The 16,003-nt window shown below is 45.4% G+C and overlaps 1 protein-coding gene across 2 annotated transcripts in view; it reads left to right on the forward strand.

Moving 5' to 3' along the window:
• The first annotated feature begins 14,713 nt into the window (after nucleotides 1-14,713).
• The window catches only part of DHRS7B (dehydrogenase/reductase 7B), a 61,712-nt gene continuing 60,422 nt past the window's right edge, over nucleotides 14,714-16,003 (forward strand). Inside the window, exon 1 of one of the 2 annotated variants that reach the window (XM_045487650.1) lies at nucleotides 14,714-14,830. In XM_045487650.1, the coding sequence (XP_045343606.1) occupies nucleotides 14,811-14,830 (20 nt within the window). In that variant the 5' untranslated portion in view covers nucleotides 14,714-14,810. The remainder of the gene's footprint in view (nucleotides 14,831-16,003) is intronic. The other variant, XM_045487654.1, reaches the window with a different exon arrangement.

The raw sequence follows: 16,003 nt of genomic DNA on the forward strand, positions 1-16,003 counted from the left end.
TGGCCCTCCAGGCTGCAAGGCATCATGGGAAGTGTAGTTTTTATTGAAGATAGAGTGACCTGCTAAAAACTAGGGGACTTTTACTCCAATATCGATCGAAAGAATCAATATTTATTAGTGTTACAATGACAAAAAGGGATTTTATAGGAAGGAAAGAGCAGGGATTCAGGGAACAGAAATTAACGGACAACCTCACAGGACAGGATGCTAGAAAGTATCAGCCAAACTCCCTCCACCCAATTTTTTTTTTTTTTTTCTTTTTGGACTTAAAGTCACTTCTCGCAAAAGCCCTAGAGACAGAGCCTGATCGGTCCAGACATGACCGAAGCCCAACCTTTGATGAAGACCTCTTGATTGGAAGAACTACCGATCTCTAGACTGATGGACAATTCACAGACGGGTGGACTGACTCCCACACGCGACCACAGTCGGTAAAGGGAAGGAGAAAACAATTCCTTGCGAGTGGATCCAGGGGGAAAACACTACCCAGACCTAAATCGAAACCACTCCTGTGTCTCCGGCAACACGCTTCCTAAAGCTCTCGGAGAGAATTTTAGTCATTGACACCCGACCAGCTACAGAGCTGGCTGGGTGGCCGGGGGAGCTGCCTCCATGAGGGGGTCAGAAGTTGCATCTCTCCTCTTTTAATTTAAGGTGGAAAAGGAGAAAAACCAGTATCTCATCGGAATCCAAATGTGACATGTGATTCCCCAACAATTACCAGGAGGACGGTATCCATTTCACACAGAGCCAGAAACTGCGCAAAGAGAAAGTCAGAATTTACATGAATTCCAGGCAGCAAGCATTTTCTTATCCCTCAGTTAAGAGGCTTGCCACTGTCTGTTGGCGTTCAATAATAAACTAGTTGACATTTGGACCCCAGAGCACTTTACAACCTCAAAATAACTCTAGTATCATCCAGATTCACTTTATAGATAAGTATCCCTATGGCTGACACATTAGTACCTGAATTACAAGGGGGAAACTAGGCATTCGTAAGCACAAATTAAGGTAAGATGCTTTAAAGTTTCATATCTTTAAACTTTCCTCAACAAAGGATTAATAGAAGTGGGTAGAAGGAGGGATAAATAAACAGAGTATAGAGGACTTTTTTGGGCAGTGAAAATACTTTGTGTGATATTATAGTGATGGATGTATGTCATTACAGTTTTGTCCCAACCCACAGAACGTACAACACCAAGAGTGAATCCTGTTGTAAACTGTTGCCTTGGGTGGTTATGATGTGTCAATGTCAATTCATCTTGGTTAAAAAAAAAAAAAAAAAAAGTATCGTTCTGGTGACTCATATTGATAATAGTGGAGAGAGTATGTTGTGGGGACAGGAGGTATGTGGTAAATCTCTGTACCTTCCCCTCAGTTTTGCTGTAAACCTAAACTACTCTTTGTAAAATCGTCTTTTTAAAATGTTCATTTTATTTTGAGTGGGGGAGGGGCAGAGAGAGCGGGAGAGAGAGAATGCCAAGGAGGCTCCACACTCAGTGGGGATCCCACCACAGGTCTCGATCTCACGACTCTGAGATCATGACCTGAGCCGAAATCAAGAGTCAGACACTTAACTGACTGAGCCACCCTGGCACCTCTGAAAAATAGTCTTTTTTATTTTTATTTTTGTATACATTTATTTATTTTTGATAGAGACAGAGCCCAAGTGGGGGAGGGGCAGAGAGAAGGAGACACAGAATCCGAAGCAGGCTCCGGGCTCTGAGCTGTCAGCACAGAGCCCGACGCAGGGCTCAAACTCACAAACTGCAAGATCATGACCCGAGCCGAAGTCGGACGCTTAACCGACTGAGCCACCCAGACGCCCCTGAAAAATAGCCTTTTTAAAAATGTTATTATCGCTTAATATGTGCCAAAAAGGATGAGATACACAAATTCAATTCCTGTCCTTGAGAATCTGTTGGTTGAGGTGCAGGGAAGACCAAGGGTGGTTTGGATAATTAACACAAATATATGGCTAATTTAAAGTATAACCAGTCATTCAGTGACATTGTTCTCTCTCATCCTTGTCCCTGCCTGTCCCGGTGGCTGTGTCTCCCTCCTTTGGATTCCCTCTGAGCTTGGTCTCATGTGCATCTGTGCTTTGATTGGGCTTTTGTTCAGAATGCTCACTCTTCTCCCCCCGCCCCCCATCGTGGTAGAACTTACTTCTCTCCTGCTGACTTTGAACTTGACGTTCCTTTAGTTACTAGAAGTTGGGCAGAAGTGAAAGTGGGCCATTTCTAAGCTGAGGCTTTAGGAGATGTGGCAAGTTACCTCCAGGACACTTGCACGCCTGCCATCTGCCGTGACAAGAGCTTGTATTTTTCAGACTGGGCCCAGAAGGAAAGACATGTGGGCCCAGAAGGAAAGACATGGGCCCAGAAGGAAAGACTGGGCCCAGCCTGACTGACAGGCTGAAGCCGTCTGACCCCCAGATCCGCGAGCAAGAAAATGTTGTCGTTGTTGTAAACCAGTTAGAATTTGGGAGGTGGCATATTTGTTTGGTAGTAAAATTAGGCAGCAAAATTAGACAGTTTCATTTTGCTTTTTTAACTTTATATAGAAGTCACTAAGATATATAGTGACTTTGCATATTGGAACATAGATTTTCTTCTTGAGTTTCTTGAGATCTGTGCCCCACTGTATCCAAGCAACCTTCCACTGATGAGTGCTTGGGTTGGTCCAGCCGAGCTTGGGAAACTGAAAGGACTCTCTTGGAAGGGCTTCGTCTCTGCTGTTTTTCTGCTAGGCCCCATTTACTCACGTTCTATATTCTATCTGGTGATTGAATAAACCCAGGAAACTATGTTCCCACTCCAAGGAGGAAGCAAGAAAGTCAATCATTCTCTGAGTTTTGTCCTAGGCCTCCAAACCCCTGATAACATCTAAGAAGAACCAGATCCCAAACATGTTCCAGTACATTGACTTTGAACAAACCTCGGCCACACTGGCACCAATGCCCCCTACCTTCAATGATGCGTGAAACAACACCTGTTATTCACCCATCACTCACCTTTGATTGGACGCTACCCCGGATTCCTGAAGGAACACACACCCTGGACCCCTTTCCCACGTAAACCCCTCACTCGTAGTGATGATGAGACTCACTCTTCTCTCGTTTCCGAGTCTCCCACTCAGTCTGCTATAACCTGTCGCTGATGCTATTCAATAAACCTTGCTTTCACTTCCTCCTGGGTCGCATTTGACTTCTATCCTGTGTGAATCTACTTCCAGGCTGGTCCTGCGGGGCCCCCTCTGAGTCCTCAGACCTGGCCTGCCTACATCGCAACCTTTTGCTGTCACAAATAAAGAGGCACTGGATAGTCTTGTACATAGGTCATTTTGCGTATGTGCAAAGGTACCTTTAGAATCTTGGAATTTCTGGGAAGGAGGGAATATGAAAATTGAAATGCTGAAAGATATTGCTCAATTGCCCTACGTAGGACTTTGTCAGAAACAATGACATTGATCCTCAAATGAAAACCGGACAGGATTAAGAAGACACTTTAGTTTCTGTATCATATGTGTTCCCATTCCCATCCTCTTTCTCGGAGAGTCCCCTTCTAATCTTCTTTTCCTCTTTTCCCTTAGTTCACCAGATCCTGGGTATCAGGCAGGACGAGCCGGGTTATGCTGTGTAAGAAATGACCCGTGTCTCAGTGGAAAGTTTGCTTCCTGGTCACGTACATGCCCATGGTGAGTCTGTGTCTTCTGCAGGTCTCAGCCTATTAATGACCAGTTTTGTGATTCTTATTATGATTGCAAGGTGCCCTCCAGCAAAAGCCATCAGGAAACCTTGAAAAAACAGAGGCTTATTCCTTACAAGACCTGGAAATTATACAACACATCTGGAGTCACACAGTGAGGTTGAGGGAAGAGACAGAAAGAGGGAGCATCGGCCTTGAGTTCTACTTTTATTGGGGCCAAGGGGGCGGGGTTAGAGTTTCACAGGTTCACTCCTTATTGGCGAGTTGAAAACATAAGAGGGAGAATTTAAAGTGTGGGGAGGAGGGGCCCTGAGTGGCTCAGTCGGTTAAGGGTCCGGATTTCAGCTCAGCTCACGGTTTGTGAGTTTGAGCCCTGCCACGGGCTCTCTGCTGTCTGCACAGAGCCTGCTTCAGATCCTCTATCTGCCCCTCTCTCTCCCCCTCCCTTGCTCTCTCTCTCTCTCTCTCTCAAAAATAAGTAAAAACATTAAAAAAAAAAAAAAAAAAAAAAAAAAAAAAGAAGCGTGGGGAAGAGAAAAGACAAGTGGCCCAAATAGTTATGAAATCAATCAAGATTTCTAAATCAAAGGGCCCCCAGCGGGAGGGAAGTGGCCTGGCTTTTTATGTCGTCCTGTGGCTGGCAGCGTGTTTATTGGCCTTTGAAGTGGATGCCTCTTTGTAATACACGCCTTGGCAATCAAACCTTAAGCCAAGCACTTGCACTGAGAGAGGGAGAGCCACCCTCAAGGCTTATGCTATAGTCTGCTAAGGTCCCCACCCCTCACTCTCCTCACACCAGGAGATGCCTCTATGTGGGACACTGCTCATATTAAGGCAGGAAGAAAAGGGGCATGATAAACCGCACACTGATTTCTACAGTTTCTGCTTAGGAGTGATACATGTCCCTCGGCCCACATTTCATGGTTGATGCAAATATTAGGGCCACTCCTGAGTTCTACAGAGCAGAGATGTTTAATCCGTCTTCAGGTGGGGTACCACATATGAGTGAACAATAATTCAATCTACCATGGCCCTATTCTCTTCTTACGTTGCAACGTAGACCTGGGGCCCACGCCCTCTCCCTTTCCCGAGGGTGACCCTAGGAACTCCCACGGTCTCTGCTCTGTCTCAGGCCTGACAAACCGACAAATTCAGTGCATGCTGGGCTGCTCTAGTGGGTTCCCTTGCCAGAACCTCAAACCCAACACATCTAAAATGGAGCTCATTTTATTCCCCGTGCCCCAGCCAAGCCTGCTTCTTCTCTTGTGCCTACATCCCCCTGGGTCATGCTTAAGTCACGTTTGCCTCTTTTGACTCTCCTGTTCCCTCCCCTTCCATCCAGCACTTTGCCAAGTCACACTGAGTCTTACACGTACCTTGTCTCTGCATTCCAGCCACTCTCTGTTCCATTTCTATCTGCGCTCAGGGCCTTAATTTTGAAATCTGTTCCCTTCATTATTACTACACCACCTGGAACATGGGAGGTATGCAAAAAATATTTATTAAATGATGGATTAACTTTATTTTTAAAATTTTTAAAAAATGTTTTTATTTATTTTTGAGACAGAGAGAGACAGAGCATGAGCAGGGGAGGGGCAGAGAGAGGGGGAGACACAGAATCCGAAGCAGGCTCCAGGCTCTGAGCTGTCAGCACAGAGCCCGACGCGGGGCTCACGCTCACAGAGTATGAGATCATGACCTGAGCTGAAGTCGGATGCTCCACCGACTGAGACACCCAGGCGCCAACCCCCTACCTTTTTTTTTAATGGATTAACTTTCCATAAATCTGTAATGTGTTTTCAGCAAACTTGCATTAAGTTCGGGGCTGGGGATGCACCTGTGAACAGTGTTACTCGTGTGTTCTAACTGGGCTATCTGCCTCCTCTCTCAACCCTCTTCAGTCACGTCTCAGAGAGAGGTTGTGGAGATCTTCCTGATGCGGTATGCAGAACTGCTCAGTTCCCTGCTACAAAGCCAGTCGTGGCTGGACAGAGTCCAATCTGATCCTGTCTGCTCTCCAAATTCTCATTTTCACCCGCCTGCACAGTAGCCAAATCAGACGACTAATCATCCTCTGTGCCCTTGCTAATGTCGTAAGAGCGCAACGGACATATCCAAAGACACGCAAATATCTACTTTTCCACGAAGCCTTCCTGGATGCCCATCGCCACGCATCTCCTTCCAAATTTCCACAGCAGTGTGATTGAAACTCTTCTATACTGCATGCCATTTTCTCCTGTTACAGCTAAGTGTGTTCGTGTCTTCTCCCTCCCTCGGATGGTTTGAGTTTCTTGTGTGCTAGAGCTGTGTCTGCTGTATCCTTGTACCCAGCAGTACCCTACACGGAGTGAGCAGTCCATAAGCATTTGTTGAACGGATGCAAAGGAAAGAGGAAGTAAGAAAACGAGGTGCTTTTCTCCACAAAGGTACCTTTGATCCAGGCGGATGCCTGGTCGGTACTCTTCCCAGCACTTACAATATACTTCAGGACTTCAGGCCTGGGCTCGAAGAGCTGAACCCACAGGCTGCTGGGCTCTCATTGTGTGATCTACCACCCGCTCCTGGGTAGGTAATGGTGGGGGCTGTCACCTCCCATTTCACCTTACAGATCCTACGGTTCAACCCAGAAACGTCGCAGACCGTGTGGTGCCATGGCTGATGGGGCTGCCCGCGGGCGGTAAGGGTGCAGATAGCTTTTCATAGATCCTTAAACAGAAGTTTGGAGAATCACACGTGTTTTCAAAAGCCAGAAATACCTTCTCCACGGCGGAAAGGCTCAAAGCTGCAGAACGGCTGACGCTGCAGTTTTGAGCCCCCAAGAGGATTCCGTTTCCTTTCTGGGAGGAACCTTGAGATCAAAGCTTATTTGTCCGCCTCAAAGAGGGATGTGACCACCTCAAGTATACAAACACACCCAGAAATCCATGGCCTCTGTTTTGGCTGCATCTCTGCGCTAGGGTAACAGGGGAAGGGCCAACTGACCAATGCCTCGTTCTAGGGCAGGTGGAATTGCTTTGTGAAACTGTGTCTTTAAGGGAAGACAAAGAACCGAAGATATCCACCCTCCTGACCAGAGTTATTTACACACAATTCTAAAAAGAGGAGCTTACAGGGTAGGGTAGCTGGCAAGAAGGTAAGAACGGCACAGACAGGTCACTCCTCTCGAGAACATCAGCAGCACAGCCGCCTCCCGGGAGAAAATGGAAGCTTGGAAGGGCAGCCCGCGCCAAGATGTCTCCTCCCGCGCCAGCGCGCCGCTCGCGGGCGCCACCTGCTGGAAGAGTTCGGAACACACCCTTCTTCGGGCCCTGCTTTCCTGATGGACGAGGCTGGTAACACCCCCCGCAGGGCAAAGCGGTTTGTCCCCTGCCTGGTATTCAACAAGGTCCTCGGTTTTAAGTCTTCTGGCTCTATGGCCCTGTGAGGCCACAGACTCACAGAGAGACGCTGACGGGAGACAGATGTCGCTCCTCATACTATCTACCCTCCTGTCCCCACACCACCTCTAGGGCAGCAGTCAGTAGATTTCCCCATGAATTCTGGAACTGTAAACCACACACGTGCATCACATTTTACTAAAATCATTGATTAGTTAAAGGGAAACTGAAAAAATATTCCATAACTGTTGTGATCCCATTTGGGGAATTTCTTGTTTTTTAATTTTTTAAACACACGGGGAAGTTCAGAAAGTGGAAGCCCTGGGGTTGAGTACAGAGGAGAAAGGCAAGTGAGACTACCTCTCATCGAATCAGGATTGACACGTTGCAACCATTGAATAGATATGTTTTGATTCACACGAAACCCAAACGGTTCTGGTGAACTAAAATGGAATTGGTTTTGAGGCAGGGTGCGTGCGTGTGTGTGTGTGTGTGTGTGTGTGTGTGTGTGTGTGTGTGTGTGTTGCAGGGAGGTGCTTTAGCGTCCAGGGCCCAGAATCAGAGAACTCAGTCCCTGGACTAGAAGAGAAGACCGCTGGAGAGCTGTGCTCTCTCACTGGAAAAGCTAAGTGGCATAACTATTTCCAGGGATGTGCCCTGGAGTAAGACTCCCCAGGTTCAAACTCCGGCGTCTGAAGGTTGTTTTTTCCATTTGACGTTAGCACATTGTCTGACACACAGATGTCTTCGACAGGAGTGGAGGTATTTGGTGGAAATAATGGTGTGGAAGGAATGTTTTTCAAAGTTAATGTGCCCTTGCCATGACTCATCTAGTGCTGTTCCATAGAACTCTCTGAGAGGGTAGAAAAGTTCTGTATCTATGAACACTTGAAATGTAGCTGGTGTGACCGAGGAACTGAATTTTTCATTTTATTTTAATTGATTTACATTTAAATAGCCATGTGTAGTTAGTGGTTACCGTATTGGACAGTGCAGTTTTAGCCCCAAATGCCACCAGCTTCCTGTGGAAAAATCAATTGTATGAAAATGTTTTTCCATCTGACACTCAGCCTTTCATGAATGTTCCTCTTGAATGTTATATCTGATTAAAATTTTGAAGAAACACAGTGTCGGTATTATTAGTTGGAATAGGCTATAGGATCCTACAGGAATTTTTACTTAAAAAGTTTTATATCCAGGGCACCTGGGTGGCTCAGTCAGTTAAGTGTCTGACTTCGGCTCAGGTTATGATTTCACAGTTTGTGAGTTCGATCCCTACATCAGGCTCTGTGCTGACAGCTCAGGGTCTGGAGCCTGCTTCAGACTCTGTGTCTCCCCCTCTCTCTGCCCCTCCCCTGCTCATGCTCTGTCTCTCTCTGTCTCAAAAATAAATAAACATTAAAAAAAATGATGTTTCTTATAGATCCTTCCTCCCAGGGAAGAAATACAGGCTTTCTTATTTCCGACGGTCACAATCTCTCTTCAGCAGCCACCAGCCCTTGCTTTTCTCATAAGTTTCAGTGAGTAGCAATAAAACTCCCCTTCCTGCCAGGAAGAGGAACATTTCCCAGGAACCACAAACAATAGAACATGTTGTACGTGTTCCAGCTTTCTGCTTTCTGTTCTTAGACGGGCAACGTTAAAAAGTGCATTGCCTTTCTTCTGCTACCACTTCCCAGTTGTCCTTCTGACCATTTAGTATCTTTGGCGTAACATTTACACACACAAGTTCATCTCCAAGGGGGAGAGGTCATATGATAACTGCAAACTACCAATTCAATCCCAAGTGCTTTGGGAAGGTGGTGGTCTTTCCTTGCAGCTCAATTCTGTGGAGGAGTTATGGAAGGGTCCTTTGTATCTCCCCCAGCCTTCAAGTAGCATCATACAAAGCACAAATCAGAAGGAAACATTATATATATACAAATATACATATATATATGTGTGTGTGTGTGTGTGTGTGTGTTTAAATTTTAAACTTTATTTTTTTATTTTTTAAATGTTTATTTTTGAGACAGAGTGAGAGAAACAGAGCATGAGCAGAGGAGGGGCAGAGAAAGATGGAGACACAGAATCTGAAGCAGGCTCCAGGGTCTAAGCGGTCAGTCCAGAGCCTGACATGGGGCTCGAACCCACAAACCATGAGATCATGACCTGAGCCAAATCATGCAGTGTAGAGCATGATGATAGTATAACATCAAAACCAGGAACCTGACAACGCATGTGTGTTTGTGTGCGTGTGTGCAGTTCTGTGTCATAGGAGTAGATTCATGTAACCACTGGTGCATTCAAGATACAGAATTATTCTATCACCACAAGGATCTCCTACTAGCACTTTATAGTCAAAATCATTCCCCTTTCTCCCATTCTTTTTAAAGATTTTTAAAATGTTTTTTTTTTTTTATTATTTTTGAGAGAGAGAGAGAGACAAGAGAATGAGCAGGGGAGGGGCAGAGAGAGGGAGACACAGAATCCAAAGCAGGCTCCAGGGTCTAAGCTGTCAGCACAGAGCCTGATGCAGGACTCGAACTCATGGACTATGAGAGCATGACCTGAGCTGAAGTCGGGTGCTTAACCAACTGAGCCACCCAGGCGCCTCCCCCTCCTAGCTTTCTCCCATTCTTAACTAACCCTGGCAACCACTAATCTGTCATTCCAAGAATTAATGTTATATAAATGGAATCATGAGTAGGTGACCTCTTGAGGTTGGCTTTTTTCACTCAGCATAATACTCCTGAGAGTCAGTCAAATTATTGCATGAATCAACAGGTCGTTCCTTTCCCTTGTTATGTATTTTTCCATGGTGTGGATATACCATAGTGTGTTTAACCATGAGGGCATTTTGGTTGGTTCCAGTTTTTGTCTATCACAAATAAAGCATCTATGAACAATTGCATTCAGGTTTTCATCTTTCCGTAAGTTTCTATTTCTCTGGGATCAACGTAATTACTAGGTTTTATGTTCAGTTTTTTGTTTTGTTTTGAGAAACTATCAAACTGTTTTCAGGAGTGGCTGTACCATTTTACATTCCCATCAGCAGTGTAAGAGAAATCCACTTTAATTTCTTCTGCATGTCCTTTATTTCCTTGCCTTACCTTATTGCACTGGCTAGAACATCTAGTACTAGATTAAATAGCATCAGTGAAGTTGAATGTCCTGGTCTTGCCCAATTTTAGAGGGAAAGCTTTGGTCTTTATTAGGTATAAGGACAGCTGTGGGTTTTTCATAGATGCTGTTAATCTGATTGAGAGTTTCCTTTTATTCCTAGTTCGTTGAATTTTTTTTTTATCATTAATGGGTATTTGATTTTGTTAAAATATTTTTCTGCGCCAATTGAAATGATAATATTTTATTTTCTTCATTAACCTCTTATAGATTGCATTGATTTTCAAATATTGAAATAGCCTTGCATCCCTGGGATAAGCTTCACTTGATTATGATGTAGAATTCTTACATATTGCTGAATTGCTAGTGTTTTGCTGAGAAGTGTTTCCTCTATATTTATGAGGGATGCTGGTCTATAGGTTTCTTTTTTTTTTTTTTTTCTCTTTTGGTACTGTTTCTGTCTGCTTTTGGTATCAGATTAATACAGACTGACTTCACAGAATGAGTTAGGAAGTGTTCCCTCCTCCTCTATTCTCTGGAAGAGATTTGTAGACTGGTATTACTTCTTTAAATGGTTGGTATAGGGGCGTCTGGGTGGCTCAGTTGGTTAAGCGTCCGACTTCAGCTCAGGTCACGATCTCATGGTCCGTGAGTTCGAGCCCCGCGCTGGGCTCTGTGCTGATGGCTCAGAGCCTGGAGCCTGCTTCCGATTCTGTGTCTCCCTCTCTCTCTGCCCCTCCCCTATTCATGCTCTGTCTCTCTCTGTCTCAAAAATAAATAAAAACGTTAAAAAAAATAAAAAAAAATAAAAATAAAAAAAAAATAAATGGTTGGTATAGCTCTCCAATTAAACTATCAGGGCCTAGACATTTCATCTTTGACAGGCTTTTAATTATTTCTTTAATAGTTAACAGGCTATTCAACGTTTCTATTTCATATTGGGTGAGTTATAGTAGTTTGTACTTTTCAAGAAATTGGTCCATTTCATCTAAGTTGTCAAATCTATATGTATAAGTTGCTTTACTACTCCCTTATCCTTCTGATGTCTGTGGGTCTGTAGTGATACCCCGCTTCATTACTGATATTAGTAATTTGTGTCTTCCCTCCTTTTTCTCAGTCTTGCTAGAAGTTTATCAATTTTATTTATCTTTTGAAAGAACTAGCTTTTTGCTTCATTAATTTTCTTGTTTTAAAATTTCATCGATTCGGGGCGCCTGGGTGGCTCAGTCGGTTAAGCATCCGACTTTGGCTCAGGTCATGAACTCGCAGTTTGTGAGTTCGAGCCCCGCATCAGGCTCTGTGCTGACAGCTTAGAGCCTGCTTCGGATTCTGCGTCTCCCTCTCTCTCTCTGCCCCTCCCCTGCTCATGCTCTGTCTCTCAAAAATAAATGTTAAAAAAAATTAAAAATAAAATAAAATAAAATAAATTTCATTGATTCCTGGAGCACCAGGGTGACTCAGTCAGTTAAGCATCTGATTCTTGTTCTCAGCTCAGGTCATGATCTCACAGTTGTGAGACTGAGCCCTGCATTGGTCTCCACACTGAGCATGGATCCTGCTTGGGATTCTCTCTCCCTCTCCCTCTGCCCCTCCCCTGCTCACACTTTCCCTCTCTCTCAAAATAAGTAAATAAGCATGGTTTAAAAATAAAATGAAATATTATTGGTTTCTGCTATCTTTGTTATTTTCTTCTGCTTGCTTTGGGGTTATTTTGCTCTTTTTTTTTCTAATTAATTTTTAGCTTGTTTGCTCTGACACTATTCCCTTTTCTAATGTAAGCACAGTGTTATCCCTCTCAGCACCACCTTGGCTGTGTCCCACAGGTTTTCATATATTGTATTCTCATTTTCGGTCATTTCAATTTATTTAATTTATTTTTTTACTCTATATAATTTCAATTCTTTTAAATTTGTTGAGGGTTTTTTTTTTTTTTTTTTTTATGGCCCAGAATACAGTCTATCTTGGCCTATGTTCTGTGAATGCTTAAAAAGAATGTGTTTTCTGTTGTTATGGGGCGATGTTCTACACATGTCGATTAAATTCTGTTGGTGGATGGAATTGTGGAGCTCTTTCATGACATGTGGCATGGGAGTTGGCCTTGTTGAGGCCACTTGCTGAGCAGTGGTACAGTCTTCATCTAGTTCCCTCTAAGACCACCCCAGAAAGGAAGGAGGGGGTACCTCCTCACCATCAAGAGGGGGCGGAAGTTCAGGTTCCCCACATGGAACCATAACACCACATTGGGTGAGAGCCTTCTGCTCAATGGAAATGAAAGTCCAGCTGTCCACTTGGCCTTCTCTGACATCACATCAGCAGAGGGAGGAAAGCGGTAGTGCTGTCCCTTTATTGCTTACCTTGAGAAGAAGCCTAAGCTTTCCACTTAAGTTTTTTCTGGCAGGAGTGGGTGTGACGCTAAAGTATTTTTCAGAGGTTTTGGCTGGAGTAGAGCCATTGTTGAAATTTTCTGTCTTCCAAAGCTGCCCCTTTCCTGGTATTTCCAGTTAGAGAGAGCAGTGGTCTTTCCTTGGGGGCATTTCTAGGTTGCCTGCCCCTCTGGTACCAGTCTGGGGTAATGAGGCAAAAACAAAAAAAAACCCCAGGGAACTCACCACCATGTTGTTCCTCAGGTCCCAAGGTCCCTAGCCAGTCTGCCTTCTCTCCACTTTTCAGACACTGTTTATGCTTTTTAAATATATATTGTCCAGCGTTTTTAGTGGCTCTTATCAAGAGGAATAGTGTGTCTATTCTGTCTTCCTAGAAAGTCCCTGTCCCATTTTCATTGAAAGCCATGGTGCTGTGCTAGCCTGGGGTCTATTTGTATAACATCCTGGCTGGGAAGTTAGAGTTCTTCACTTGCATTTGACAGAAGATCCAACTCAAATTGGCTATAAAAACATTGGAATTTATTTTCTTGCTTCCAGAATGACTCCAAGCAGGACTGAAGTGTATGAAGGGATGGATGATGGCTTGGAAAATTAACCCTAGAAAACTGGCTCAGTCTTGCAGTAAGGACTCAGGATCATATTGGGTTTATTACTGGGACATTTGTACTTTCTGAACTAGCAAGCAGGAGTCTAGAGTTTCCAGAAGAGTGGGCAGGGGACAGGCGGGTCTACAAATTCCTGTGAAAATATCTAAGGAAAGCATATTATACATATTATTTGAAAAGATTAGCTAACATTTAGTTAAAAATATAATTTCCTGTTTCTAGATTGTCTGAGTACTTGTGAGGCTCTCCATGAAATTATTAGTTGACGAAAATGAATAAAAGCAATGTACAGAGCAGTATCTACAGTATGCTGTTTGTACAAGGGACAGTGGGGAGAATGCTGAATGTATAGTAATTGCTTGATTATGCATAAGAGAGCTATGGAGGGGCGCCTGGGTGGCGCAGTCGGTTAAGCCTCCGACTTCAGCCAGGTCACGATCTCGCGGTCCGTGAGTTCGAGCCCCGCGTCGGGCTCTGGGCTGATGGCTCGGAGCCTGGAGCCTGTTTCCGATTCTGTGTCTCCCTCTCTCTCTGCCCCTCCCCCGTTCATGCTCTGTCTCTCTCTGTCCCAAAAATAAATAAACGTTGAAAAAAAAAAAAAAAAAAAAGAGAGCTATGGAAAGACAAATACGTCTCGTGGCATTGTTACCTAGTGGGAAGAGAACTGGGTACCTGGAGAACAGGAAGGGAGACTTCTCAACTTATACACTGTTGCCATCTCTTGAGTTTTGAGCTATGAGAATTCTCAGCTTCTCTCTCAACATCCTCTTCCACAGTTCCACTTCAAACAAATTCGGATCTTTTAAAAAATCTACTTGCAAGAATTACTTATATCTTGTGAATAAAAATCATTTTCAGATATATGTATTGCAAATATCTTCTCCACTCTATTGCTTGCACTGTACTCTCTTTTGTCTTAAATTTCCATGTCTTACATTTAAGGACGCCAGCTTATCAGCCTTTCCCTTTCGGGTTGGTACTTTTCTGTGTCCTGCTAAAAAGGATCTCCCCGTCCCACGGTCACAATATCACGCTGTTGTTTTCTAGAGTTGTACCTTTCACAGTTAGGTGTAGTCTTGAATTATTTTTTTGGTCCGAGGTAGAGGTCAAGGCTCATTACCCGCCCCCCACTCCCCTGCTGTCATTCAAGTGATCTAGCACTATTTACCTAAAGTAACTTTCCTATTGCATTACGGTGGCTCCTTTGTGGGGGAAAAAAACGCGACTACAAATCTGTGGGTTTGTTTCTAGCCTCTCCTTTTCCAGTGATCTTTTCATTTATCTTTGCTGTTTTAGTTATGTCTTTATAGTTTAAAATAAATCTTGATAACTGTAGCAGATATTCTCCACTGTCCCGACCACGCCCTCCACCCCCGACCCCAACACGCTAACCGAGAGAGCGCTCGAAACACAAACCACGACCTTCCGAATTTCCCTCCAGAAGACGGAAGGAAGGCAATTACGGACGCTTCGCCTCTCTGACCTCAGAGTCCGGCGGATCCTGCCTGCACCTTGAGGGAGGCAGCCCGGCACGCATGCGCAGCCTGAAGGCCGGGATTGGACAGAGCCGCATGGGCTGGGCGAGGGAGGTCTCGCGTCGCTTCCGAGGCGGGAGGATGAACTTGAGTGACCATGGTCACTGAGGCGACCAGGTAGGGGCTAGGGAGGAAGCGACCCTGGTGGCGAGGGGCGGAGGGGCGCGCCCGGAGCTGAGGCGCGCGGGCCTATCCTGAGTCGAGTGCTGTCTGGGCCCCGGGCGAGGGGGAGGGAAGCGGGCGTGGAGGCCGCGGACCCCGAGGGGCCTCTGGCTGCCCGCCGCCCCTCATTCTGAAGGAAGGCTCAGCTTATACTGGCACTTATACTGGAGTTCCGCCTCTGGCACTTTCGCTCTGGGCCGCCGGCGCCTTCGCGGAGGTCCCAGCGGCGGTGTGTGCGGCCGGAAAGGGCTGTAGTGAGGCCGCGGACCCGCCCGGGCTTCGCCGAGCGCTAGGTGTGCGCTCCCGGCTCGGGCCTGTCCCTTTCCCGGATTCCGCACCCACGGACGTGGCGCCGCGCGGCAGGGCTCAAGCCCTGGAGGCTGGTGGCGCTGGAGCCTGGTGTTAGAGACCTAGGGTTAGCCGGGGAGATCCCGTTTTTCGCACGGCAGGGGAGAGTATGGCAGCAGGGGACTCTTTTACTTCTCTTACTCGTCCAATCCTTGTCCTGACGCATCCTGACTGTGCACCTTAGGGCAGATGTCTTAAACTCTTGGCGCCTGTGTACTCAGCTGTAATTTTGGGAGTAATACGCCCATATTCGTGAGGTTGTTGTGAAATGTAAATGAGATTGCCTGTAGAATGCCCCCCCCCCCCCCCGCCAGTGTCTGGCACATAGTAGTTACCCAATAAATGGTACCTGTAGAATTCTCTTTTAAGTTCCCTTTGGTATAGTGATTTGAGAGTTGAGAAGTTACTTTTGGTGTAACTTCTGAGCTTCATATATACCTGTGTTTAGCGAGCTAATAATTGATTCTTGCAGTGGAATTACCGGGAAGTGCTTTTCACGTCCTCCGACCGGTATGGAGGTGGGGGGTGGGGGCAGGGTTGGTGGTGAGGAGAACCAAGAGGAAGTCAGTTTCTAAAGAAGTGGCAGGTGGAAAAAGGGATCCTTAGCTTGGCGATCCAGAGATAAAATTAGTAAAATGATCGGATTCTTCAGCAGGATAGGGAGGGGAACTAGCTTTTTGAACACCCACGTAAATGTTTTCTGTTGTAGATATCTCTCTTACTCCTCACCGCAAAAGAGTATAAAGTGGGTGGTATCTTCATATGCTTTCAGTGAAGTTA

This window comes from Leopardus geoffroyi, chromosome E1, assembly GCF_018350155.1.
Source record: "Leopardus geoffroyi isolate Oge1 chromosome E1, O.geoffroyi_Oge1_pat1.0, whole genome shotgun sequence".
In the NCBI taxonomy this organism is placed as follows: domain Eukaryota; kingdom Metazoa; phylum Chordata; class Mammalia; order Carnivora; family Felidae; genus Leopardus; species Leopardus geoffroyi.